This window comes from Amphimedon queenslandica, unplaced genomic scaffold (assembly GCF_000090795.2).
Source record: "Amphimedon queenslandica unplaced genomic scaffold, v1.1 AMPQUscaffold_13508, whole genome shotgun sequence".
NCBI classification, from domain to species: Eukaryota; Metazoa; Porifera; class Demospongiae; order Haplosclerida; family Niphatidae; genus Amphimedon; species Amphimedon queenslandica.
This window is the reverse complement of record NW_003546256.1, coordinates 98939-124123: the sequence shown is the minus strand read 5'-3', so window position 1 is coordinate 124123 and position 25185 is coordinate 98939. Positions and strand designations below refer to the sequence as shown.

At 39.4% G+C, this 25185-nt stretch overlaps 6 protein-coding genes across 11 annotated transcripts; 3 read left to right on the top strand and 3 right to left on the bottom strand.

The window, feature by feature from the left end:
- Positions 1-4180, top strand: LOC109592757 (uncharacterized). Of its 2 annotated transcripts, XM_020008139.1 has the most exons (6): positions 1-98; positions 147-349; positions 1696-1889; positions 2197-2465; positions 2759-2849; positions 3474-4180. In XM_020008139.1, the coding sequence occupies exons 1-6, from the start codon at positions 55-57 to the stop codon at positions 4050-4052; spliced, it is 1380 nt and encodes a 459-aa protein (XP_019863698.1). In that variant the 5' UTR covers positions 1-54; the 3' UTR covers positions 4053-4180. The 2 variants fall into 2 exon arrangements, with proteins under 2 accessions (XP_019863698.1, XP_019863694.1); XM_020008135.1 differs by having other exon boundaries at positions 16-349.
- Positions 4181-4238: 58 nt separating this feature from the next.
- LOC100640228 (filamin-C-like) lies at positions 4239-13013 on the top strand. The gene is made up of 5 exons (XM_020008128.1): positions 4239-4490; positions 4576-4676; positions 5650-6044; positions 6152-12722; positions 12774-13013. Exons 1-4 carry the CDS (start codon positions 4294-4296, stop codon positions 12716-12718), a joined length of 7260 nt encoding a protein of 2419 aa, XP_019863687.1. The 5' UTR covers positions 4239-4293; the 3' UTR covers positions 12719-12722; positions 12774-13013.
- Positions 12926-15385, bottom strand: LOC100640101 (uncharacterized). The gene is made up of 7 exons (XM_003383650.3): positions 15191-15385; positions 14973-15128; positions 14262-14341; positions 14164-14200; positions 14044-14109; positions 13872-13990; positions 12926-13823 (listed from the first exon to the last, which is right to left on the bottom strand). Exons 1-7 carry the CDS (start codon positions 15349-15351, stop codon positions 13093-13095), a joined length of 1350 nt encoding a protein of 449 aa, XP_003383698.1. The 5' UTR covers positions 15352-15385; the 3' UTR covers positions 12926-13092.
- A 110-nt stretch (positions 15386-15495) lies between these two features.
- LOC100639974 (transmembrane protein 164-like) lies at positions 15496-17216 on the top strand. Its single transcript, XM_011411491.2, has 7 exons — positions 15496-15677; positions 15752-15966; positions 16311-16360; positions 16475-16541; positions 16595-16676; positions 16731-16831; positions 16889-17216. Exons 1-7 carry the CDS (start codon positions 15527-15529, stop codon positions 17057-17059), a joined length of 837 nt encoding a protein of 278 aa, XP_011409793.2. The 5' UTR covers positions 15496-15526; the 3' UTR covers positions 17060-17216.
- A 73-nt stretch (positions 17217-17289) lies between these two features.
- On the bottom strand, positions 17290-22908 carry LOC100639847 (sushi, von Willebrand factor type A, EGF and pentraxin domain-containing protein 1-like). Of its 4 annotated transcripts, none has more exons than XM_020008029.1 (21): positions 22544-22908; positions 22291-22461; positions 22050-22229; positions 21815-21994; positions 21581-21760; positions 21347-21526; positions 21116-21295; positions 20892-21062; positions 20672-20845; positions 20449-20619; positions 20229-20399; positions 20001-20174; positions 19778-19951; positions 19555-19725; positions 19327-19500; positions 19110-19283; positions 18874-19047; positions 18645-18818; positions 18121-18303; positions 17646-17822; positions 17290-17580 (listed from the first exon to the last, which is right to left on the bottom strand). In XM_020008029.1, exons 1-21 carry the CDS (start codon positions 22881-22883, stop codon positions 17387-17389), a joined length of 3867 nt encoding a protein of 1288 aa, XP_019863588.1. In that variant the 5' UTR covers positions 22884-22908; the 3' UTR covers positions 17290-17386. The 4 variants fall into 4 exon arrangements, with proteins under 4 accessions (XP_019863588.1, XP_019863590.1, XP_019863595.1 ...); XM_020008031.1 differs by having other exon boundaries at positions 19327-19497; XM_020008036.1 differs by having other exon boundaries at positions 21815-21846; positions 22082-22229.
- A 462-nt stretch (positions 22909-23370) lies between these two features.
- LOC109592733 (sushi, von Willebrand factor type A, EGF and pentraxin domain-containing protein 1-like) lies at positions 23371-24462 on the bottom strand. 2 transcript variants are annotated; one of them, XM_020008121.1, is made up of 4 exons: positions 24178-24462; positions 23973-24104; positions 23742-23918; positions 23371-23678 (listed from the first exon to the last, which is right to left on the bottom strand). In XM_020008121.1, exons 1-4 carry the CDS (start codon positions 24428-24430, stop codon positions 23467-23469), a joined length of 774 nt encoding a protein of 257 aa, XP_019863680.1. In that variant the 5' UTR covers positions 24431-24462; the 3' UTR covers positions 23371-23466. The 2 variants fall into 2 exon arrangements, with proteins under 2 accessions (XP_019863680.1, XP_019863674.1); XM_020008115.1 differs by having other exon boundaries at positions 23742-23921; positions 24178-24461.
- Between the last annotated feature and the right edge of the window lie 723 nt (positions 24463-25185).

The following is a 25185-nucleotide window of genomic DNA, read 5'->3' as shown; positions in this document are numbered from 1 at the left end:
CTAGAATATGTGACGTCATGTGGGGGCCATACATGCTGTACACGTGGTGACGACATGGCCACTCTAAGTCTAACTTGCATTCGGAGGAAGGCAAACACGTTAGCCAAGTCGCAGCCTTTAATCTTACAATTGCATCCTTCGTTTAGTTTCCCAAAGATTCTCAGTTCTCCTTGTTCCACGGTCTCTCCTTTAGGACCACGTCAGATCGCTCCACCAGCTCCAAAAATAATTTCAAAATTAGATGTAAAAAGACTTCCGGGGATTCAGTTTAAGGGGAAAGTGTACGTTTTGAAGGAAAACAACGATGAGTGCAGATTTCAGAGAGAAATCAGTGAACTTTGTAGATCAGGTATAGACACTCCCACTGGGCTGGGCTTGAAGTGCTAATTAATTGGTTAATTAATAAGGGGCTGGGTCAATTATTAATAATTAATTAATGCACTTACTCTTGTATGATTTATCGTTATGTTTCTGATAATGAAAGTTTTTAATATTAAAAGCAATTTAACATATTAATCGTGCCTGACTCTAGGGTTTTCCCATAAAGCATGCTAAGTGAGCTAAACAGCATGAGCTGACAAGCACTACAATACAGTACATGGCATTTGGAGTAACTTTAAAAATTTGTAAAAAATCTAATTTTGATCGGAATCAGTGCAAACTTGATAAACAAGATAAGAACATGTATATGTATTAGAAAAACTTGTAAAAATTGAGAATTCTCTCCTAGCCATTTTTGACAAAATTTGGCCCGAGACCCTGTACTATAGTACAGGGACTTTGGCCCAATTTTTGAGTAAATTAAAAAAATTAAAATTTGATCGGAATCAGTTTAAACTTTCTATGCAACATAAGAACATGTATATGTACCAGAAAAAATTATAATATTAGAGAATTCTCTTCTAGCCATTTTTGACAAAATTTGGCTGATGACCCTGTACTATAGTACAGGGTCTTTGGCCCAATTTTTGAGAAACTTTATAAATTCATAAAAAATCCAAACTTGATCAGAATCAGCTCAAAGTTGATATGCAACATAAGGACACATATGTATCAGAAAAAATTTTTAAAGTGGAGAAATCTCTCTTTGTGATTTTTGTCAAAATACCCTGTACTATAACTGTGCTATAATAGTACAGGGTCTTTGGCCCAATTATTAGACAATGTCACAATCCACTGACAAAAAGTTTCATGTTTGGGCACAATGTCTGAACATTTTTAAAATGTAATTTCAGGCTCTGACTGACTACTACCAGTTGTCCCATTTAATAACTATTAATAACCAAATAACCACACCATTAATCAATTCATCAGTGTAAACACTGAATCAAGTTTGTTTGGTTTCTGTTGTCATGTTTGACATTCTCTTAGTAGGAAATGTGTCTCATATTTATTGGTGTTTATTGGATCAGACAGTTTTTGATTTCAATTTTTCGGTTACTAGTAATTCAAAGAATTTCCTGGCAGTTGTGTATAATTGATCTGAATTAGTGTAGCGTTTATTTTTGCACGTGTGCATGCTTGCATGCATGTATATGAATTATGAATATATGCATAGTATTTTAGGTGAATTGCAATTTAAATGATTAGCTATTTTTTTCAATTTTGAATATTTGTGGTCATGTGCCATTGAACATGTGCAATACTCCAGTGCTTTATTCTTTGGAAAATGGTTTTTTAGTTGTTTTTGTTTAGGCGTTCTTGGTTTTGATACCGAGACAACTTCACAGTTCTTTCGCGGGCGCTACCTCCCATCTCTCGTCCAACTTTCGAATGAAAATACCTGCGTCATGTGGAGATTAAGGAAAGTCAACGAAAACTCGGGTGCTACTTCAACTTGGATATCGCATACATTGACTAATATATTAATGTCTCCAGACATCTTGAAAGTACGGAGGAGAGAAGTAGTAATAGTAGTGGTAATAATAAAAAGTGTCATTTTTCAGCATAATATGTACCACAGCAATGATCTATCACATACAGTACAATCATTGAATACTTGATATCTGATATAAGCCTGTAGTTATAATAACCATCCTTATATGCGTACATTTTCCATGTATTCGATGTGTACCTTAACTTTTTTATTGTAATGCACTACTGTTAACATGTCTGTGTGTGGTTTTAGGTGTTTACTATAAAGGAATTCTCTCTTGTCTCCTTCCTTTCTCATCCGCCCTCTCCCCCTCTCTTTAGGTCGGCCATGGCTCCTTTAACGACGTAAAAGATTTATTATTAAGATATCATCTTGAGACGTATAATTTCCAAGATACCTACCAACTAGCGGTACTGCTTGGTCTAGAGAATCTGAGTCTACGAGGCCTTGTAGGCCTATTCCTTAATAAGAAGCTGGACAAGTCACATACTATTAGTAACTGGGAAGCTCCTTCTCTTACCAATGAGCAAATTACGTATGCTGCTACTGATGCATGGGCATCTCTAAAAGTCTATCATTGCATCGTTAAGTGAGTATGTATGTTATATAATTGTATTGTTCATGCATTTTTGCTTTATTATATAATTTGGCTGTCATTGTGGCGTGGTTGCTGTCTCTATTGCCAGATAGCGTCCTCGATCAATCTGCATGCCAAATGAAATAAGAGAGAGGAGAATGTGGAAGAGTTTATAGTTTAATCTAATCATTATTGTAGCAGATATAATTATTTGTCTATAAACTGCTTGCATTTTGACTTTCTCTCTCTCTCTCTCTCTCCCTCTCTCTCTCTCTCACTCACTCTCTCTTACTCTCTCTATTTAGGGAAGCAAAAAGGTGTAAGAAAGAATTTCCTTCTCCTATCACAAGAGCATTTCATTTGCTAAAACCATTTTATCAGGAGAAAATATTAGATGTAAGGGAGGGAGGGGACATAGGGCATAGTGTTAATGAATGCTATTGAATTATACAGAATATCTGAATAAGAGTATAAATGACCCTCCTGTAAGGTGTATCTGGGTTACTTTTCTCTATCACTTTGCAATTTTAATGAGCAGGAATGACTAAGAAGTGACACTGTAGTGCAATGTTTACATTCTTTGTCATAATTACTGGAACTGTTTTATTAATGGCTAACAGTCCGATGAATGCACTGATTAACCACATCTATCAAACACAGTCCCACTCCTTTATATTAGTCAACTTGTGTTACAAGCTAAATCCAAGGGCGGTTGGGTGGTTCCAATAGCTACATGCACACAGTTATGTGTGACGATAGGTACAAGTAGATTAGTACATTTTGTAGTGTATTGATTTTGTAGTACAATAGCATTCTATTCGTACTAGTTATTCCTTTCCAAGAATGATACAGAGAGACCCTTTCAACAATTATAACAGTATTTCTTTGATGTTGCATTAGAAGAGTTCTGTTTACTCCTCTCTACTCTCTCTCCTCCTTCTCCTCACCCCTCTCTCTCTCCCTCTCTCTCTCTCTCTCTCTCTCTCACACACACACACACACACATCCTTTCTCTTTCAGAGAATCAATAGGATCCAATATGTGGGTCCACCACCACAGGCAAAGAAACAAGATGGGAACAAATCTTCTGATAAGATATCAGAAGTACAGGGAGAGCAAGGACACGATGGTCAGGAAAATGATCATCCCACTCCCCCTCTCATAAAACCAACTGATGTTTATCAAGATGATGACATGAAAAATATTGCCCCCACCCCTCGTTTCACAAAACCAAACGGACCTAAACGTTTTTCTTCTCAAGATGAGGTCAATGATAATATCGATCCCACCCCTCGTGTTACAAAACCAAATGGACCTAAACACTCTTCTCAAGATGACATCAATGATAATATCGACCCCATCCCTCGTGTCATAAAACCAAAAAGCCTTAAACGTTCTTCCTCTGGCAGCAAGAGCACTGCTGTTGGTAGTTATGGTCCTCCAATAGTTGAGCGAGATGTTTATGAGAGGAGGACGATAGAGAGATGGTTTGTGGATCCTGAAGGAAAGCCCCTGATGCAGCCCTATACTGTGGAGAAGAAGTACAAAGAGATGCATAGAGAGCAGAATGAGGACGCTAGTGAAAAGATGGAACAGTGAATGAAGATATAAAGCTTGTTTATTGTGGCTATAATAGCCTGTCTTGTAAATTATAACAAAATTCTAATATAAACTGTTAATTAATGCGAATATTGTGAGATTGTAAGATTTCTTTTATGCATTCCTGACGTTTTTGTGGTGTGACATAGACCTCGTCTTTAAATACACGGAGCAGTTAATTATTGCTGCATCGCTCTTGAGAGACGAGAAAGAAACAAGAAGACTTTACTCTTGCCTCAGTATGGCTGAAGACTCCCCCGCTAGAGGAGAAGCGGCCTCCTGGGTAAAGGTACAAAAGAGCACGTTCACTAACTGGTGCAACGATCAGCTCAAGGACACTAGCTACAAGGTTGATGATCTCCAGACTCAGTTCGACGATGGAGTCACTTTGCTCAAACTCTTGGAAGTTCTTGCTCACCAGAACAAGGCAAAGCTGAAGTGAGCTCGATCGATAGCTTAGCGCGCGTTTTCCCGCGTAGCTTGTTCATCAACAATATTCATTATTCACTCGTGCTGCTTGTAGGTACAACAAAAAACCAAGACTAGCCTTGCAGAAGAGAGAGAACCTCTCGATGGCATTCGATTTCATGAAAAAGGTGGAAAGGATCAATCTGGTCAATATTGGTGAGCAAATATATATATTTTACGACATAAATCTACAATAAAATGTTTTGTTACATCTAATAAACAAGATTCTTGTTATAAATGCTTGGAAATGTATGTTAGAAATCATTGCTTCAAAGGAATGGACTCTATTTACATTTCTTCCTCTTAAGAGGCTTGACTTGAATAAATAAACAATGGCACTACTAATAGCAACGATAGCGTTATAGCCATGTCTATATACATTAATGAATGAAACGATTGATGCCCATCCATATATGTTTCACTCTTGTATTCTGATTGTTTTAAAATTGGGCATTGTTCTCATTGGCTCCAAAAATTACAAAATAGAGCATAGTTTCACCTAGCAACTTGGCTACATACCTGTAGTTTACAGTCACTAAATATAGTAGCACACTTTCTAAAAATAGCATCATTACACACTTGAGTAGCTTCAGCCTTCTTGTAAGATAGTATTGCCAATCAGTGTGTGTGTGTGTGTGTGCTATTGACGATTTGCTCCAATTGAACTGCATAAGGCTGCTCTTAATTAAGTATTTCTATTACTAAGTAACATTCCTGTCCTAACCACAAGTATGACAACAATAAATTAAGAGGAATTTGAAAGGAGAGAGACAGAAAGACAGATTGGAGAGAAGGAGAGAGAGAGAGAGAGAGAGAAGGATATTTGACACTTGTTTGTAACTTTTGGGTGGCAATTAGTTAACAATTAGCAACTTGATACATAATTATTTTTTTGTTCAAGTGTGAAACGACAAATTCCTTGTCAGTTCTTTTCCCTCCCACTGTCCCCTCCTATTGTCGTAATATTCCTTTATTGTCTTTACTAAAATTACTATGCACAAATAAATTATCTCAATATTGAAGCCATGCCAAACTATGCACATGAGTAGCCAAGAACAAGTTGTACTATATGTCATGATTATTATACTTTGATTGATGATGTGTTATTATTATTTGTTATTGTCAATAGGAGCTGGAGATGTCGAAGAGCATAATTTGAAGCTCATGCTTGGCCTCGTTTGGAAGCTGATCCAGAAGTACCAGTTAGGTATACACGATGACCCTGAGCCAGCCCCAGCTCCACCCACCAAGGGAGGCTCAGAGCCTGCAGCCAAACCTGAGAAAAAGAAGAAAGTTCCCTCTTCTGCCAAAGCAATCCTCCTTGCCTGGGTACAGGCTACTCTACCTGACGTAAAGGTCAAGAACTTTCAGTCTGACTGGAATGATGGGACCAAGCTCTCTGCACTGGTCGATCACATGAAGCCGGGATTGATACCGGATCATGCTAGCCTTAATCCTGATGACAGACTGGAAAACACTACAAGAGCTCTTAATCTTGCTGAAGAGAACTTTGGTATACCACAAGTAAGTGGGTTAACATTATTGTTGGTTACATGCAGCTTATAATAATAAACACTCTTCCTATCCATGTTTCTAACATATGTAACTTCTCTCTCTCTTTCTCTTTCCAGATTATTGAAGCTAAGGACTTGTGTGTTGATAAACCAGACGAGCTCTCTGTTCTGACATATCTTGGGTACTACTGCAACAAGGAGTCAATTGGAAAGAACAATCTCCTGGACTGGATAGACTCCAAAATTCCTCAGTACAAGATAAAGGACTTCACAACACAGTGGAAGGACGGGATGGCCCTTGGCTGTCTGACAGATGTTGTCTCCGGGGGACAGTTTACCGATTATGAAGACATGAGTGAAGACACTCCTCTTGAGAATGCAGAAAAGAGTATGGAGTACGCCCAGTCACTCGGTGTGCCAAAGATCATAACTCCAGAGCAGTTCATTGACCCATCCCTTGATCCAGTAACAATGATGACCTATCTCACATACTTTAAACATGCCAAGCCGTCAGACGACTCTCCACTAGCTAACATCAGTGCTTCTGGGCCCGGTGTTGCTGGTGGTGATAAGACTGGAAAGGATACTAATTTCGTTATACGTGGTCGTATACCAGACTGGGCCCCCCTTGATATCAATATTACTGGACCCGATGGCTCCAAAGTCCCTTACACGAAACTCGATCCTATTGCTACTAGTTGCCCCATTCGCTACAAGCCGACTGAGCCAGGGAAGTACACTGTGGATATATTGGTCAATAAGGAGCACATCAAAGGCTCTCCTTTCACAGTCCATCATTCCGAGCCCTCTAATGCTAGTGGCTGCACTGCCAGTGGTAAAGGACTGGAGAAAGCCATTGTTGGAGACATGAGTGAATTCACTGTCGACTGCTCAAAAGGTGGAGCTGGGTCGCTCCAAACTGAGCTCCACGGGCCTGGTGGGAATGTCGGGACTGAAGTAACCGAGACTGGTAATAGAGTATATTCTGTTAAATACTCTCCATTGGAAGCTGGACCATTGACCATATCAGCTCTCTGGTCTGGTAACCATATTGATAAGAGCCCTTTTACTTGCCGTGTCATAAATCCAAAGAAATGTACCGCAACAGGGCCTGGGCTTACTGGTGCTACTCTTAATCAACCAGCCACGTTTTACGTATCAACCAAACAAGCAGGCCAGAGTACGCTGAGTGTCTCAGTGACTGGTCCCAGTGGACCCATTCCTATACAGAAACACGAGAATGAGCCGGAGAGCTATGTATGCACCTACACGCCCACCGAGAGCGGACAATACGTCATTGATGCTAAATGGGAGGATATACCCATCAGTGGTAGCCCATTCACAATCTCACCCACCACACCAGCTAATGCCAGCAAATGTAAGATGAGCAACGTTCCACAAGGATATCTCAGGGCTGGGAAAGAGGTCAGCTTTAACGTGGACATTTCTGATGCTGGAGATGGAGAGCTTAAGGCTTCAGGACATGGGGCATCTCTGCCACAAAAGTGCTCCATTCGCTCACTTGATTCCAGTAACTATGAAGTTTCTTTCACTCCTTTTGAAGTCGGTGTTCTCACCATTGACACATCGTTTGCCGATCAGCCTCTCAACGAATCTCCTCTCACTTTCAAAGTGAACGACCCGACGAAATGCAAGATCAACTCTGCTGGTCTCAAGGATGGGCATTACACCGTCAATCAACAGGTTGACTGTAGAGTCTCTGCCCAGTTCTGCGGAGAAGGAGAAGTTACTGCTAAACTACATGGACCAAAGGGAGAGGAAGATGTTAGCATCACTGACAGTGGGGATGGTACCTACCTGGTTCATTTCACACCTAAAGAGCCTGGCCCTCATGCTTTTGACGTGTTCTTTGACGGTGAAGAGATACCAGATGCCCCTGTCAACATATTTGTTAATGCTGGGAGCGGCTCTGATGATGTTGTGGTTACACAGCCACTGGCAAACAGGGCTGGCAATTATGTAGTTGACATGTCGCATAATTATAAAATAAATGCAGCCAAAGCTAACGAGGGTGAGCTCAGTACTAGTTGCGTGGGTGTATTTTCAGCGCATAAGCCTGCAGTGGAGATAGATGAGGTGGAAGAGAAACAGTATGTTGTTACTGTTAACACTGCCGTCCCTGATGAGTATAAGGTGACTATATTGTGGGGTGGTGATCCAGTCCCTGGCTCCCCATTCACTCTTAATGTTGTGGACAAAGCTCGCCCAGGGAATGTATTGGTAAAGGGTCCTACGTTTGAGATTGGTCAGTTAGGTATTGGACTCAGAGCTGATGTTAAGAATGCTGGAGTCGGTGAGCTCTCTGCCTCTTGCCGTGGGAATAGAGTTGGTACTGTCCCCGTCAGCATTAACGAAACTAGTCCAAAGCTTTATGAGCTGAGCATTGAGCCTTCCCAGCCTGACCTATTCACCATTAGTGTACTGTGGTCTGATGAGCATGTCCCAGGATCTCCTTTTAAGGTAGACAATACACCTCCAGATGCTAGCAAGGTCGTTGTTGATCCACCAGAGTCTTATGCAACCTCAGTTAGAGCTGTATTCCGTGTTGATGCTACTGAAGCTGGTGTAGGTGAGCTTAGGGCTCACTGCAGAGCTGAGAACAGTGCTAATCTCCCTGTTGAAATAGACAAGCCTGATCTAAGCACTGAGAAGTATCGCTGTGTTGTAATACCAATCAGAGATGATGTCTACCACTTCTCGCTTCTCTGGAGTGGCAAAGACGTCCCTGGATCGCCATTCAAGATTGATCTGGTACCAAAGATTCATCCAGACCGTGTTATAGTAGATGATCCAGTGTACTCTGACACTGTCCATCCAGTCATTACTACTGTTGATTGCACTAATGCTGGCCCTGGTGTCCTTAGGGCCAGATGCAGGGGAGATAATACCGGTATCGTTCAAGTGGCAATGATCGAGACAGAGAAAGGAAAGTACAGGCTAGAGTTTGAGCCGTCTAACGAGGACGACTATAATCTCAGTATTTTTTTCAATAATCAAGAAGTCCCTCGCTCTCCTCTTCACATTCCCATCAAGCCGATCGTCGAGGCATTTGATATGGTAATGGTTGAAGAAGTTCATCAGGAAATGTCATTACCGGCAGAGTTCCAGGCTCGAGAAGAGGAGACACCACCTTCCAAACAGGACACAATGTACCTCTTCCTTGGTAACCCACTTCATATTAACGTGGAGGATGCTTCTGGCTCTGAATTGGAACTGACTGCTACAGCAGAAGGTGATATCAATGGATCAACCCCAGTCAGTGTAGTCAAGACAGATAAAAATTACGAGGTCGACTTTAATCCAACGAAACCAGACAAATACACCATATCTGTCAAATATGGTGATGGCAAAGAGGCTCCAAACTCACCAATTATTGTTTATTATTCAGTCCCAGTTGATGCATCTAAGTGCATCGTAAAAGGACTTGAGAGCGTCTCCTCCTATCCAATGATGGATGTGCCAATTAAATTTATCGTTGATGCTACAGCAGCCGGTAAAGCTGATCTAAATGTCACTAGTGACGGGCCTAGTGGTACGGACCCATCAAGTGTACAAGTCGAGGAGAATCAAGATGAGCCTGGTATATATGACATCACGTACACGCCCACAGGACCAGGAGAACATAGGGTAAATCTTTACTGGGGTCGGGACCTGATCCCTAGTTCTCCTCTTGTCTTTAATGTCGTAAAAGGATCAGCTATAACTGGAGAAAAGCTTTATCCATATGGATCACCAGTTGTGCTGGCACTTGCTGCTGATTGCAAGCCAAAAGAGCTTGAAGTCTTTGCTGTACCTGAGGGCACTAGCCAAAAAGTCAAGGTCAAAGTTGCCAAGGATGGTAAAGGTCGTTATAAGCTACAGTTTTCACCTCAAAATCCCGGTTTCTATGATGTCCATGGTCTCCTCAGAAACTCTGAAGTGGCTGGTAGTCCTTATCGTTTAGAATATGCTCATCCACCAAATGCTGGCAAAGTTAAAGTGTTGATTGAGCCTAATGAGGTTGCCTATGTCAATTATCCTATTACATTCTCAATTGATACACGAGAGGGAGGCAAAGCTGAGCTCCTTCTGAGAGCAAACTTTCCGAACAAGCTCAAAGTCCAATCACCTGATTTCATAGTTAAGAAGAATGAAGACGGGACCTACAGAGCAACATACACTCCCTCTCTTGCTGTCCCTCACTCGTTTGATGTTTTGTTTGCAGGTCAACCAGTCAAAGACAGTCCATTTAAGATCAGCGTTAAAGACAAGCCCGTGGAGCTGTTCCACATCCTTGCATCAGACCTCAATCTCATTGAAGTCCACTCAAGCGTTGATATTTACTTCAAGTTGCCTGCTGGCGATACAATCTCCACTGTTACTGCAAGTGCTACCGGTAAGACAATTGACGATGCTGATTTCAAATTGCAGGCAGTTGGTGATGAAGGTCTGTATCGTGCCCATTTCATCCCCTCAGTTCCTGATGATTACCAGTTAGAGATGCACCATAAAGGAAACCCTATCCCTGGCTCTCCATTTCCTGTTAAAGTCGTTGGTCTGGGAGGCTTTGAGCCAAGCAAGGGACCAGATGATGTTGATAATCCGCCAATTGTTGAGACCAAGCGTCCATTTAATCTCCTCGTTCCACTAGACATGACCACCCCACCTGAGGACTTTAAAGTTGAGGTTGATGGGCCCCCAGAGTCTTCGGTCACTCCTGAAGTCAAGAGTGATTCTCGTGGTAAATATTCAATTTTGCTCACCCCAGACCTTCCAGGAGACTATCTTATTCACATGACAAAAGATGATTCCCATGTCCTTGGATCTCCTTTCAGAGTTATTGTCAAGGAATTCCGTTCCGATCCTTCAAAATGTTTCATCCTACCTGAAGACCAGCACCTCTTTGATAAAAGGCAGAAATTTGGTAAGCCATGTCAATTCAGAATCTCCACCATAGATGCCGGGCCCGGTACACTCAATATCACATCCAGGGGGCCTGGTAAAGCCGATGTTAAGATATATGATAATAACGATGGTACGTATACTTGTGATTTCACTCCCTCAGTCCCAGGGCAATACTCAATTGATATATTATGGGATGATCAGCATATTGGGGACAGTCCATACAGTTTGGTATTCAAAAAGAGCAAGTCAAAAGTTATAACGGGACTCAATCTTGACGCTGAGCACTTTAGAGTTGGCGTGCCTCATCGTTTTAAGCTCCACTGTGATGAGGTTGGAGAAGGTGAGCTGGGCGTGACCGTCAAACCCAACAGTGCAGCTCAAATCAGAGTCTCTAATCTTGGGGGCGACTCCTATCAAGTTGAAATATTACCAAAAGAGCAAGGGAACCACGAGCTAGCTGTGCGCTATGGAGAGGGTCATATTCTTGGCAGTCCTTTTAATGTTGTTTTCCATCAGAGAGGAGATGCCAGCAAGTGTCACATGGTCAGTAATGAGGTCATACAAGAGGAGGATGGACGGGATAAAGTGATATTTATCATCTCAACTAAAGATGCCGGACGCGGGAAGTTGTCTGCCCACGCTGATAATCCTCACACAAAGGAAAGGCTTGAAGTTAATATTGATCCATTGGAGGATGATGAGCATAAGATACACTTTTACATTGGGGACGGATCAGAGTATCAGCTAACAGTCAAGTATGATGCTGTTCACATTGAAGGCTCACCTTTTAAGCTCCTCTTTGCTGACCAGGGAGACGCCAGTGCTTGTATCGCTGATGGCGATGGACTCAACGTCTCTCAGATTAATAAAGAAGCAAAATTCAATGTGCTTTGTGAGGGAGCCGGAGAAGGAGAGCTCTCGGTTGAAATAAAATCACAGGATGGTATTACAACAGTCCACCCACTCATTAGCAGTGTCTCAGATGAGGAGTTTGAAGTTAGCTATAGTCCAGTGAAATCTGGTCAGTATAACATCACAGTGAAATGGGGAGAAGAGCAGATCACTGGTAGCCCATTTGCTATGAAGTGTTACGTACCACTGAATGCCTCCAACTTGATGATTGTTGATCCACCGACTGAAGCATTCCTTGAGACCCCAATGGAGTTTAAAGTGAAGACTGTAGAGGACATGAGTGAGGAGGGGGAAATTGCTGTCACTGCTAAATCCCGCTCTGAAGTTGTGAATGGTACAGCAGAGAAGGAAGAGGCTGGTACTTACAAATGTTCCGTAGAGCCCAAGGCACCAGGGAAATACGTCGTAAAGGTTACACTCAACGGGGACAACATCAAAGGATCTCCCTTTAAGGTAAAGGTTTCTGAGCCTCCAAAGCCACAAAATGTGAAAGCAAGCGGCCCAGGACTTGAGGATGGCTACGTGGGACAGGAGGGTAACTTTATGCTTGAAACTGGTGAAGCTGGCACTGGAACCCTTTCTGTTAGGGTACACGGTCCAAAGGGAGCTTTCAAGATCAATATGAGGCGTCATCCTGATAATGATAGGAATATCCTTGTACGCTATGATCCTAAATATGCTGGGAGCTATGCTATCGATGTCACTTGGTCTGAAGTGCATGTTCCCGGGAGTCCATTTAAAGTTGATATCAAAGAGCAGAAGGAGGAGAAGAGTTTGGACGAGAGCGGAGAAGAGGAGGAGCTTACTAATGGACTAGGAGACTCGATTAAAATGGCCACTGAAAAAGAAATTGAGATTTCTTCTTGAAAAGGTATTTTTAATTTGTGTGAAATTGTAATTACATATTTTCTCTCTCTTTCAGATTTAAACCAAATTATTGAACTACAAAATTACATATTATTTTTTAAATAGTAATTTATCAATCTTCTTTCAGGCTTAAAAGTAAAAAAATATCTTGAAATTAATAGTTGATATTTTCAAATTAAGAACTCATTAATGATCATCTTCAATGTGTTTATTTGTGTATCGTTCTGCTATCATGTGACATTTTATCTCCTCATAATAACAATTATTTCTTTTTAAATATTTTTTGAAAATTTAATGTCATTGCCAAACCTTTTTTATGCATGCAACGAATAGTAATGTATCATTTAATATAGTCTTCAGTATCAAGAATCTGTTTATTTGTCTTCTTCTTGTGGTACTTTCTGTTCTCCCTCTTCAAGTTTTGTCATGTCAACAAATACAGTACTGCTTGTTGTCTGCATATTTGATTCACTTTTCACTTTTGAAGAAGTGGGTTGACTGGGTTCATTAGGAATAGTTTCATGAACCTCTTCCTCATTTTCCTCTTCCTTTATTTCTTTCTCTTCCAGCGGGACTGACTCGAGATTTTCATCATTTGTTTCCTTCAAGCATTCGTCATCATCATCCATTGGAGGATTTTCAGGCGTGCTATGTCCTGATATATATTCTTGAGCATCTACTGAAATGGTCAAACCTTCATCTTCGTCATTGTTCATCTCTGATTGAGGTGCAGGTATTTTGTGGATACTATTGGGGTCAACATGGGTGCTTGATAGCGTTGAGTGCGTTGGAGTGTTCTTAGGTACATGTAACTCTATGCAAGACAGGGTCTTTGGTCTTATTGTCTCCTTATTGTTTCCTTCAATGTTGCCTTCGCTTTTTGATGTGATGGATGGTAAGTGCCTGTATGGAGGAAGAGGTGGTGAAGGAGGTAAGGGAGGGGGCAAATGCTCCTTCTCCTCAGTCTCGTTACTAAATAGAGTAGTGCTGTTTAGACTGCTGTTAATAGACATAGAGCTATCCCCTCGCCGGATTTTGAAATTTGTGAAAAATCCCCCAGGGGGCATTGCTTCTTTTGAATGTGAAGACTTCCTAGATCTGTTTCCTGAAATTTAAAAAATAAATGAAGCAGTTTTTCCTTTTTATCACTTACTTATTCTGTGATAGTTTGGTGGTAAGATTCCTCCAGGATTAATGAATGCCGATCCAACGTTATCCCTTGGTACATATACTCCAAGACGGTACAGAGATCTTGAGTCAATGTGATGAGTACTGCATTGTAAAAAAAGTATAAATGAGAATAACAGTGTTATTGATTGATTTACCAATTGTATCTTGATCCAACTAAAAATTCATGCACTGATGACTCATGATCAGAACAATTCTCTGCCCTTTGTAAATAGAATAATAATAATTCAGTATGCATAAAATGCGTGGTTTCTTACATTACTGGAGTTGCTAGGATATGATTGCAATGCTGACCTATACATAAGAGGCAAATATTACCAAGAGTAGATATTGTATTAATCAAATATGGACGCACCGAAAACTTTTCTGGTTCGAGCTATTTTGTTATAATCTGCCTCTGGCTTTTTTGCCTTCAGTCTCTCTAGACGCATTCGACTATACAGAATGAATAAGATAGCAAGAGTGCAGAGCATGTACCTCGTATGTGTAAGAGGTACATGTACCTCGTACATGTACATGTACAAGTACATGTACATGTACAAGTACATGTACATGTACAAGTACATGTACATGTACTTGTACATGTACAAGTACGAGTACATGTACAAGTACGAGTACATGTACAAGTACATGTACTTGTACATGTACAAGTACATGTACAAGTACGAGTACATGTACAAGTACATGTACAAGTACAAGTACATGTACATGTACTTGTACATGTACATGTACGACATGTACATGTACGACATGTACATGTACTTGTATATGTACCATACATGTTTCTATGAATCTACATGTGTAAAAAAGAAAAACAATAAAACAAACTAACACAGCATAATACATGTCAGATAAAAACACAAAAAATATGTAGTAATAAGTACATGCACAAATAATAATAATATGTAATGCACGTACCGTACATGTACGGTCATGTACCATACATGTACTTATACACGTACATGTACCCATACATGTACCATGTACTGTACATGTACTTGTATATGTACCCATACATGTACATGTACATGTCTCTTCTTGTTTTAGTGTAAAAAAAACCTCTCACCTTGTACGTGTGTGCTCTACAACAAAAGTGCCATCAATGCTTGCTGGAGCAGTAACTGGTCGTGATGATACTTCAATTGCATGTGGATGCTTCTTGTTTGGTATTGTTGGAGATATAGGACGACTTGATTCTGAGAGTGCCAGCCATCTATTGAACCTTTAAATTGAATAGTAATCATTAAAACAGCACAGAGGCTACACTAACACTAATGCTTTTACCTTAATTGTGCGTCACTAACAATAACTCCGCGATCTCTCATTGATGTCAGCCATTGTTGCAATACTGTACTGCGTGTCGCTGGACAAGACATGAGAGAGAGTGGGCCTCCTCCAGAGGACAGTAGGACAGCTGCAGACTGTGATCTCTTCTTTTCTCCCATACTTTCTCAAATTCTCACATTCACACCTCAGCTACAAGTGCGTTTTGGAAAGTGCTAAAACCTACCAGCTCCACCCTTTGCGTGGGTGTTAATTCATCCCCGCCCATTCTTAAGAAGCAGTTATTTACTTATTAATTTGGCGGTTAAGTAACTTTAATAACTAGATTTGAACAGAATGGAGTCCTTGAGCCGAGCCTTGAGCACTCTTCTTGTTAATGTACAGGGAGCACTGTATGGAGGTATTAGATCAGACATACCTGGGCATGGAGGAGAAGAGTGTACCAACTACTTAGACAGGAAACTTATGCTTCTGGACACGGGAATAGGTGTGTATGAGCATAGAAACTGTTTTATTACACGTGACAGCATAATTATAAAGTCACTTTTTCTTTTATTTCAGCAACTGTTTTAATGGCTGTCACATTTACTATTGGTATCAGGACCTGTAGCCCACTTCCCAAAGCCAAAGACATCAAACTGCCTCAATCTTTCAGAACACAAAAGTTATTACTAGTCCTGCTTACATTTGTATTTGGCATTGAGCTTGGTTTCAAATTGGCATCCAAGCAAGTCCTCTACCTTCTAAATCCTTGTCATGTCATTACTATAGCACTGGTTAGTGATTAATTTTAGCTGAGCATAATGAATTTTAGTTTTATGAGATGGAATTGGTGTCAATGACAAAATAAAATTGCATATTACGTGCCCTGCATGCCTAGAATGTGTTATGCATGTACACCCAACACGTATATTATAGTGCTAAGTGAAATGCCAATGTATTACATGTTAAAATGGCACGGTTTTGATAAGGTACATGTATGATTTTAATCAAGAGTAGATTGCTTTTTTTAGTGGTAGCTAATCAAAGCAGTACTACATGTACATGTATTAACACCAAGAATTATGGTATGACTATGTGCCAATTATTTGTAGCTGTCATGAGTATTCTCTTCTTGTAGATTTACTTGTTGGCTTCAAGTCCATCTCCAACATCTGTTGCTGTCCTAAGGTAAACGTTTGAGTTATGCCTTCCTTTGCTTATTTAGAGTCTCTCTCTCTCTCTCTCTCTCTCTCTCTCTCTCTTTCTCTCTCTCTCTCTCTCTCTCTCTCTCTCTCTCTCTAGACTTGTTATTCATTATTTGTATGGTGCCTTTATTGCTATGATATTACCTGATACTCATGCAAGACACGTAATTCATTCTCATCTGTCATTTTCTATTAGTTTTTTCTCTTTCACTTTCAGTATCATGGTGAAATTCCTTTATACTGGATACAACATTTTATGATTTTCTTCGTAGTGCCACCATACCTGGTTTATTCCTGGGGTAAGTCACAGAAGCCCTAATACGAACATTACACACTTAATACTTCCTATCAAGGTATAAAAGTCCTCGAACCCTTTAAGGAAATGTCTTGGTCTTTTTTTACCGGTAGCATATTTGGGATTCATCACTTGTATATCATGCAGCCGATTGGCATTGTGAGTTCTGGCTTCATTTTCAATGTGATCAATGCCTTGTTTCAATGTCATTCATAGCTGACACAGGTCAATTTGAATTTCATGCTTTGTCCAGCAACCGGTGACCCATTCTACGGTCCTTATTATCGAATACTGGCCGTTGGACATCAAACTTTCTGCCTCCTGTTTAGTGGGAAAACTTACACTTTCCTACTTCGACATTTACTTCCGAAGCAAAAGACGGACTAAGACTAGTTTTGCCTTTACATGATATTATGTTACTGATATTGTATATGCTAGGCTAGTTTGATAGATACTGGTATACTATTTTAAAAGGAATGGAGAGCTGTTATAACTTATATTTTTATTTAAGCTCTTGTGTTTATTCATTATTGAGAAAATACAATTGTTTTTTAAATGAAGGGGAACGGTACTCCAGAATACAGATATGGATATCGCTCCTAGTTTGACTACCATTACTATTATTCAGAAAAATCGGGGGAATAGTTGAATACTAAAATACAGAGGCACAACTGAAAAAGTAATAATAATAATAATAATAAATAGTTATTGTTGTTATTTGTTTAATTGTTGTTTTGAACAGACTGGATCTTCTCCCGTCCAATACCCATCGCCTTCACATCTCCTGAAGAGCGGACCAACCAATTCAAAGCCATCATAGCAACTGTATGTAGCTTCGCTTAGAAAATGATGAGATATAAAGGAAACCTTTCCATTGGCTGGAGAAGACAGGACTCGACAGCGAACAGCTAAAGAGAAGAGACAGATATGTACATGTATATGGGAGCTGTTAAAATTGTTATCTTAAACTTGCCTTCACATATTCCGGCAGTGCCACTCCACTGGAGGTTCTCTTGACAGATACGGACTTCAGAGCCTTTGGTCAGGTTGTATCCATAGTCACACGAGTAATAGACCCTGGAACCAACTGTTAGACCCTTTGCTATAACAAGACCATTCTCTGGATGTGGTAGTGCCTTGCAGTCGGTATCTATGGATGTGAGCAATAAAGTGATAAATGATAATACACTTACATGTATGTGTATTGTGTAAATGTGTGTGTGTGTGTGTGTGTGTGTGGTAGGTACATGTAGGTATATGTGTAATCGCATAAGCTACTAGAGAATTTGACATCAAAGTGTTTGTGGGTATTATGGAGCATACTCTATATATGTATCAGGCACATGTTCCTTACTCATAAGTTATGTAATGGATGCAACCAAACTACTCACATGTACAATATGTATTAAGGGCTTAGTAATATGATTCATTATTTTAGTTATACTCACTCTTAATGGGAACACACACTGGTTCATTCCCTGACCATTCTCCACTCTCCTGGCATGTCCTGCTTCCATCTCCTGAGAGTCTAAATCCATTCTGACAGGTATAGTAAGCTTTTGAGCCAATGCTTCTTGTTGTTATAATCACTTTGCCATGCTTGGGGTTTTTCAGTACAGGGCACTGAATTTCTAAAATTTAATGATGCATCAGTGACATGAACATGCAATTTTTAAATTTCATTTTCTGGTGTATTATGTTTGAGCTGATTCTGACTTAAAATTTTTGAGTTGCAGCCTTTTTAAAAAATAGCAAATTTTGGCAAAAAGCATGGACTATAGCCCATGGTTTTTCCAAAAATGGCTTCAAAATCACTCTCACATTTTTATTAAATTTTCTGATACATAATGATGTCCTTATGCTGTGCATAAAGTTTGAGCCAAACCTGACTTAAAATTTTTGAGTTGCAACCTTTTTAAAAAAATAATAGCAAATTAAAATTTTTTTCAGTTTTAGGCATGCATAGACTTACCGATGCAACTTGGCTCAGTTCCTGACCATTCTCCATTGATCTGACACTCTCTCCTGCTTTTTCCACTCAAAATGAATCCATCATTACAGGAATATGTTGCTATCGAGGAAAGGAGTGTTGAAACGAATTTGACTTTACCATTCTCTGGATTGGTGAGCTCCTTGCACTTGATAGCTATTTTTAAAGGAAAGTTTGATAATTCACAAGTTTTCTTTTTTGTTTCTCTTACATTCGCAAGTTGGTGGCTCTTCTGACCATTGTCCACTTGGCAGGCACTCTCTGCTTTCTACTCCAACCAATTTATAGCTAAAGAAGCATGAATAGGTTGCTTTTGACCCTAGAACAGTCCCGCTGAGTTCAACAGCTCCACTTTTTGGAGCATCTAGACCTCCACAATCAACAGCTGCCATAAGAGAAATAGGAACATGATGATTATATATTTTGTACATACTCCTTAGTCCTTACCTTCACAAGTTGGAGCTTCTTCAGACCACTTTCCACTATTGAGACATTCTCTGGTTTCAACACCAGCCAGCTCATAACCAGACTGACAAGAATAAGTAGCTATTGATCCTGCTGTAGTTCCATCCATATCCACTGCACCATTAACTGGTGGAGACAGACTACCGCAATCAATTGCTGTTAGAAGAAGAATGAGTTATCTAGTTCACTAGTAACTTACGGTAACAAGTTGGTTCCTCTCCAGACCACTGACCAGTTGCCAAGCACTGTCTGTTTACCTTACCAATCAATTTGAAGCCATCAAAACAAGAATATGTCGCTATAGAGCCTTTGACTAGAGATGTAAATTGAACTCCTCCATTTTTAGGCTCAGAAAGACTCTGACAAGTTACTGCTATAATTATAATGCAGCATTAACAAACCCGGTATATGATAATTTTAATCTTACCTTGGCAGATTGGCTCATTTCCTGACCATTCTCCACCTTCTTGGCATATTCTAATCTCATTCCCATCCAGTTTATATCCCTCAATGCAGCTGTATGTAGCACTTGAGCCTGGCTTTATTCCTTCAATTTGCACATTGCCATTGGAAGGTGCTGATAATTCTTGACAGAAAGCTATGATAAAAAGACAACAAAATGATTAGTATTATGATCTCTTGCTTACTACCTTTGCATGTTGGTAGTTTTCCAGACCATTGTCTATTAGCTAAACACTCTCTCTCACTGTTTCCTGCAAGATAGTATCCTTTTCTACAACTGTATCTCACGATGGAGCCTAGAGTTGTTTTGTCAAGCTCTCTATCACCATTCTCAGGTGTACCAGGGTCACCACAATCGATTGCTAATGATGAAATAGTAAAGTGTATAGTTTTAACATTTAAAAATCTTACGATTGCAGGTTGGTTCCCTTCCAGACCACTGCCCAGTTTTTAAACATTCCCTGCTTTGATCTCCAGCCAATTCAAAACCATTTGTGCAAGTGTATATGGCTATTGAGCCTTTGCTGAGGGAATCAAAGCGAACTCCTCCATTTCTTGGAGCACCAAGACGCTGACACGTCACAGCTAGATGACATAGGTAAAAATTATGATCACTGAGCTATTTCTTTACTCCTTTACCTTGACAGGTTGGTTCTTGTCCAGACCATTGTCCGCCTTCCTGACATATTCTAGTAGTGTCTCCTCTTAGTTTGTATCCATCATTGCAGCTGTATCTAGCACTGGATCCTGTCTTGACTCCTTCAACTTGCACTTTTCCATTAGATGGTGCTGATAATCTTGGGCAAAGTGCTACAATTATTCAAAGTGTGATAAATCCCTATTTTAACGTATACCTTACCTTTGCATATTGGTAGTTTTCCAGACCATTGTCCGTTAGCTAAGCATTCCCTCCTATCTCCAATAAGATAGTATCCTTTTCTACAACTGTATGTCACGATGGAGCCTACTGTTGTCATTTCAAACTCTCTATTACCATTTTCAGGTGTACCAGGGTCACCACAATCAATTGCTAATGATGAAATAATGAGAGAGATGACATTTTCATTATTTGTGATTCTTACGTTTGCAGATTGGTTCCATTCCAGACCACTGCCCAGTTTTTAAACATTGCCTCTTCTTATTTCCAACCAGTTTAAAGCCATTTTTACAAATATATGTAGCTATTGAGCCTTTGGTGAGAGAGTCAAAGCGAACTCCTCCATTCCTTGGAGCACCAAGACGCTGACATGTCACAGCTACGTTCATGTAAAAATTATAATTGTTTCATTTATACTCCTTTACCTTGACAGGTTGGCTTTTGTCCAGACCACTGTCCGCCTTCCTGACATATTCTAGTAGTGTCTCCTCTTAGTTTGTATCCATCATTGCAGCTGTATCTAGCACTGGATCCTTTCTTGACTCCTTCAACTTGCACTTTTCCATTAGATGGTGCTGATAATTTTGGGCAAAGTGCTACAATTATTCAAAGTGTAATGAATTCCTATTTAACATATAAACTACCTTACCTTTACATATTGGTAGTTTTCCTGACCATTGCCTATTTGATAAGCATTTTCTCTTGCTATCTCCGGAAAGATAGAACCCACTTTTACATGAGTATGCTACAATTGACCCTAGTGTTGTCCTGCTTAACTTTCTGAACCCATTTCTTGGTGTACCAGGATCACCACAGTTGATAACTTTAGCTATATATAAAATCAGTAAATTCAGTAATTTTTTAATGGTTTTATATGTACCTTTGCATATTGGTAGTTTTCCTGACCATTGCCTGTTTGATAAGCATTTTCTCTTGCTATTTCCAGAAAGATAGAACCCACTTTTACACGAGTATGCTACAATTGACCCTAGTGTTGTCCTGCTTAACTTTCTGAACCCATTTCTTGGTGTACCAGGATCACCACAGTTGATAACTTTAGCTATATGGAAAAATCAGTAACTTCAGTAAATTTAAAAAACAGTTTTACATATACCTTTACATATTGGTAGTTTTCCTGACCATTGCCTGTTTGATAAGCATTTTCTCTTGCTATCTCCAGAAAGATAGAACCCACTTTTACAGGAGTATGCTACAATTGACCCTAGTGTTGTCCTGCTTAGTTTTCTGAACCCATTTCTTGGTGTACCAGGATCACCACAGTTGATAACTTTAGCTATATAGAAAAATCAGTAAATTCAGTAAATTTAAAAAACAGTTTTACATGTACCTTTGCATATTGGTAGTTTTCCTGACCATTGCCTATTTGATAAGCATTTTCTCTTGCTATCTCCGGAAAGATAGAACCCACTTTTACAAAAGTATGCTACAATTGACCCTAGTGTTGTCCTGCTTAACTTTCTGAACCCATTTCTTGGTGTACCAGGATCACCACAGTTGATAACTTTAGCTATATATATATAAAATCAGTAAATTCAGTAATTTTTTAATGGTTTTATATGTACCTTTGCATATTGGTAGTTTTCCTGACCATTGCTTATTTGATTGACATTTTCTCTTGCTATTTCCAGAAAGATAGAACCCACTTTTACAAGAGTATACTACAATTGACCCTAGTGTTGTCCTGCTTAGTTTTCTGAACCCATTTCTTGGTGTACCAGGATCACCACAGTTGATAATTTTGGCTACAAAGAGTCAATGTTTTCACATATTACCCTAATTGGCTTATTATCAAATGGAGCTTACATTTGCACCATGGTTTTGAGCCTGCCCATTGCCCATTACTTTGGCATGTTCTTATCCTGTTTCCTTGAAGACTGGCACCATTTTTACAACCATAGAATGCTTGCCTTCCTTTAATGCTGACATAGCCATTAGATGGAGCTTGAAGGGATGGACACTTCTTTCTGCTATCATCTGCATGAAAAGCAATAGTGCAGCAAAGCATTATTAATGTACTACAATGCAGGAATGAAACCTAATCCTCAATTTTACTCACTTGGCTTGCAGATGGCTAGTCTGCCTGACCATCCAACACTCCCACTCCTCCCACGAACACATCTTAGATACTTTGATCCAATCAGTTTGTATCCAGTGTTGCATCTCATTTCTAGAACTGATCCAATTTTATAATGCGTTCGTCTTGCAAGAGCTCTCGAAAAGTAGAATCGGCCATTTCTAAAGTAGCTCGGTCTCTTGCAATGTCTAGCTCCAGAACTGCTACTAGATCTAGTTCCAGAACTGCTACTAGATCTAGATCTAGTTCCTTCTGATACTGCAATTATCGCAAGCAACAGCACTGCTACTGCAGTTACTAAGAAAAAGATAGAGAGCTTCATTGTTCTGTTTTTGATAGACTTTGTATGTGTGTCTGTTTCTTTCTTTATATAACATTCTGTGAATTTGTTTGGCTATAAGATGGTTTGGGTTGTGAGCTTACCCTTTATTGGCTTAATTTTTTAACACTCTTTGTCATGGACAATGCTGCTCCAATGTTTTGTCTCTGCATAGCCAATTACTTTCTGCTTGTTGTCCATTGTGTCTAATTTACTGGTTATCACTTATATTGAAGACTCTTGATGCTGTCAAATTGTTAATGAGTGTTCTTAGGAAAGTGTGTTATGGTAGTATTATAATAAAGTCTGTTAGTAAATGTTTTTATGTTATTGTTGAGACAAAGCACCTTTTGTAGTATGTCTAAGCTACCATGCAAGCATTGTCAAGTCTTTAATTTGATTACAGTAGCCTCAATTTGATATCACACACCATTCAGCCAAATTTTACAGCATCTTTCATTTATAAAAAAATGAATTATCACCTTAAGACTACATTTTTAATAATTATAAAAACAAATTTGCATACGATAATAGTATTGAGTTTTGTCATAGTTTTAATATAATGCAGATGTCTTGATTCACTTTATTAATAATAAAATGGTCTCCAGTAGCTCCTTTGCTTTACACACCTCCCAATCACCCCAGTCCACTTTCCAGTGTGTAAGCAATCTAGACGGGCCTTCCCAATCAACCTGTAACCATAATAGCACTTAGTCATTGCGTAGTCTCCATGGAAATAACCAGTAACGTATATCTTCCCGTAGTGTGGTGGCTGTAGCTTGGGGCAATCGTTAGCTTCTGTTCGATGAATAACAACGATAATTTGATTATTATGACTGTTGTATTTGTGTTTGGGCCTACCTCTACAAACTGGCTGTTTCCCTGACCAGTTCCCATCAGGTTGACATTCTCTGACGGAGCTTCCAATCAGTGTCAAGTTGGCATTGCAAGAAAATGTGGCACGGGATTTAAGATTTGTGCCAAAGTTGAATTGGACACTTCCATTGGTAGGAGCAGTTAGTGACATACATTTAACAGCTGCTATAAAGCAAAATATCCTCTCTTAAGATTGCATTGTTTAATAATACTTACGTTTGCATGTTAAGTGATTCGTGTAACATTCATCTGGTTTTATTCCTTCTAGTGTTTCATTTTCAACATTGCTTTTCCCAATTAATACGAAACCAGGACTGCAAGAGTAATGCACCCTTTTATACGAATCATCTAATAAAAGTAAGTATATATATATATATTAATATATATGTATAGTGTTCTTGGCATGTAAAGTATTTCTCACTAATTGGCTGGCAGATGGGTTGATACCCAGCCCATGCACCATTGTAGCAAGTCCTTGTTTGTCTTCCTACCAGTTTGTATCCAGTATTACACGAGTAGATGAGCTTTTGGTAACCAAAATGACTCCTTGTCATTGTTACGTTACCATTCAAAGGAGAGTTGGGTTTGTGGCATTTCGTTCTGTAGCCATAAGTAGCACTAACTTCTTGTAAGCACAGTAGACAAGTTAGCAATGACAGGATTTTAAGAAGCATCTTGTTGTGGTGGTGCTAACAATTATAATATCTGTAGCTTTACTGGCAGCCATTCCTTTTATAGATTAGCTAGCATATTTAGGCTGTGCCAAAGTGTTTTAAAGTAATAGCAAGAGTACATAATACCAAATAAGAAAAAATCAATATCTTTAGGTATTATGAACTCTTGGTAACTAGTATAAGACTATCTTGATCTACTTGTGCTGGGAGTAGTTGTGCCATTAACTTCAAGTGATGTACTAGTCTAAACAGTCACTCCTAACTGCATTATTTGTATATCAACACTTACCTTGATGAAAGTGGTTTAATTGTCTACCATTAGTCTTAATGTGTCTTAATGATTTGTGAGTGCAATTTATCTAATAAGGTATCGATTAGTCTCGAGTATAGCTAGACTTGCCCTCTAGAGTAGAATTTGCTTCAAAAGAGTAAAATTTTAATTTTTCATTCTTGTTAGTTTGGGTATAGTCATGCAGTTGGAATAATTCAGCCATTTGGAATCCTAATTGCCCTTGTTTCCTTTACAAATTAGCACAAGGAGAGAATTCTCCATTTTTGCAATTTTTTATACATGTTGTGCATCAACCTTGGGCTGATTTCAATCAAATTTAGATTTTTTACTAATTATCAAAAAATTGGGTCAGCGACCAAAGGCTATAGCCTTGGGTCTTTGGCCAAATTTTTGTCAAAAATGAAAAGGAGAGAATTTGCCATTATTATAATTTTTTCTCATGCATATACATGTTTTTTTGTTG

Coding starts and splice junctions, on each gene's coding strand:
- LOC109592757 (XM_020008135.1), top strand. CDS start 55: ATGGCCACTCTAAGTCTAACTTGCATTCGGAGGAAGGCAAACACGTTA. Junction 1,890..2,196: donor TGTCTCCAGACATCTTGAAA/GTACGGAGGAGA, acceptor CCCTCTCTTTAG/GTCGGCCATGGCTCCTTTAA. Junction 2,850..3,473: donor ATCAGGAGAAAATATTAGAT/GTAAGGGAGGGA, acceptor TTTCTCTTTCAG/AGAATCAATAGGATCCAATA.
- LOC100640228 (XM_020008128.1), top strand. CDS start 4,294: ATGGCTGAAGACTCCCCCGCTAGAGGAGAAGCGGCCTCCTGGGTAAAG. Junction 4,491..4,575: donor CAGAACAAGGCAAAGCTGAA/GTGAGCTCGATC, acceptor TGCTGCTTGTAG/GTACAACAAAAAACCAAGAC. Junction 6,045..6,151: donor AGAACTTTGGTATACCACAA/GTAAGTGGGTTA, acceptor TTCTCTTTCCAG/ATTATTGAAGCTAAGGACTT.
- LOC100640101 (XM_003383650.3), bottom strand. CDS start 15,351: ATGGGAGAAAAGAAGAGATCACAGTCTGCAGCTGTCCTACTGTCCTCT. Junction 15,129..15,190: donor GTTAGTGACGCACAATTAAG/GTAAAAGCATTA, acceptor TTCAATTTAAAG/GTTCAATAGATGGCTGGCAC. Junction 13,991..14,043: donor GTTGGATCAAGATACAATTG/GTAAATCAATCA, acceptor TTTACAATGCAG/TACTCATCACATTGACTCAA.
- LOC100639974 (XM_011411491.2), top strand. CDS start 15,527: ATGGAGTCCTTGAGCCGAGCCTTGAGCACTCTTCTTGTTAATGTACAG. Junction 16,542..16,594: donor CTGATACTCATGCAAGACAC/GTAATTCATTCT, acceptor TTTCACTTTCAG/TATCATGGTGAAATTCCTTT. Junction 16,832..16,888: donor TCATGCAGCCGATTGGCATT/GTGAGTTCTGGC, acceptor TGTCATTCATAG/CTGACACAGGTCAATTTGAA.
- LOC100639847 (XM_020008029.1), bottom strand. CDS start 22,883: ATGAAGCTCTCTATCTTTTTCTTAGTAACTGCAGTAGCAGTGCTGTTG. Junction 21,296..21,346: donor AAAACTACCAATATGCAAAG/GTACATATAAAA, acceptor TTTTATATATAG/CTAAAGTTATCAACTGTGGT. Junction 19,501..19,554: donor AAATGAGCCAATCTGCCAAG/GTAAGATTAAAA, acceptor TTATAATTATAG/CAGTAACTTGTCAGAGTCTT.
- LOC109592733 (XM_020008115.1), bottom strand. CDS start 24,430: ATGCTTCTTAAAATCCTGTCATTGCTAACTTGTCTACTGTGCTTACAA. Junction 24,105..24,177: donor ACCCATCTGCCAGCCAATTA/GTGAGAAATACT, acceptor TACTTTTATTAG/ATGATTCGTATAAAAGGGTG. Junction 23,679..23,741: donor GAAACAGCCAGTTTGTAGAG/GTAGGCCCAAAC, acceptor TTCATCGAACAG/AAGCTAACGATTGCCCCAAG.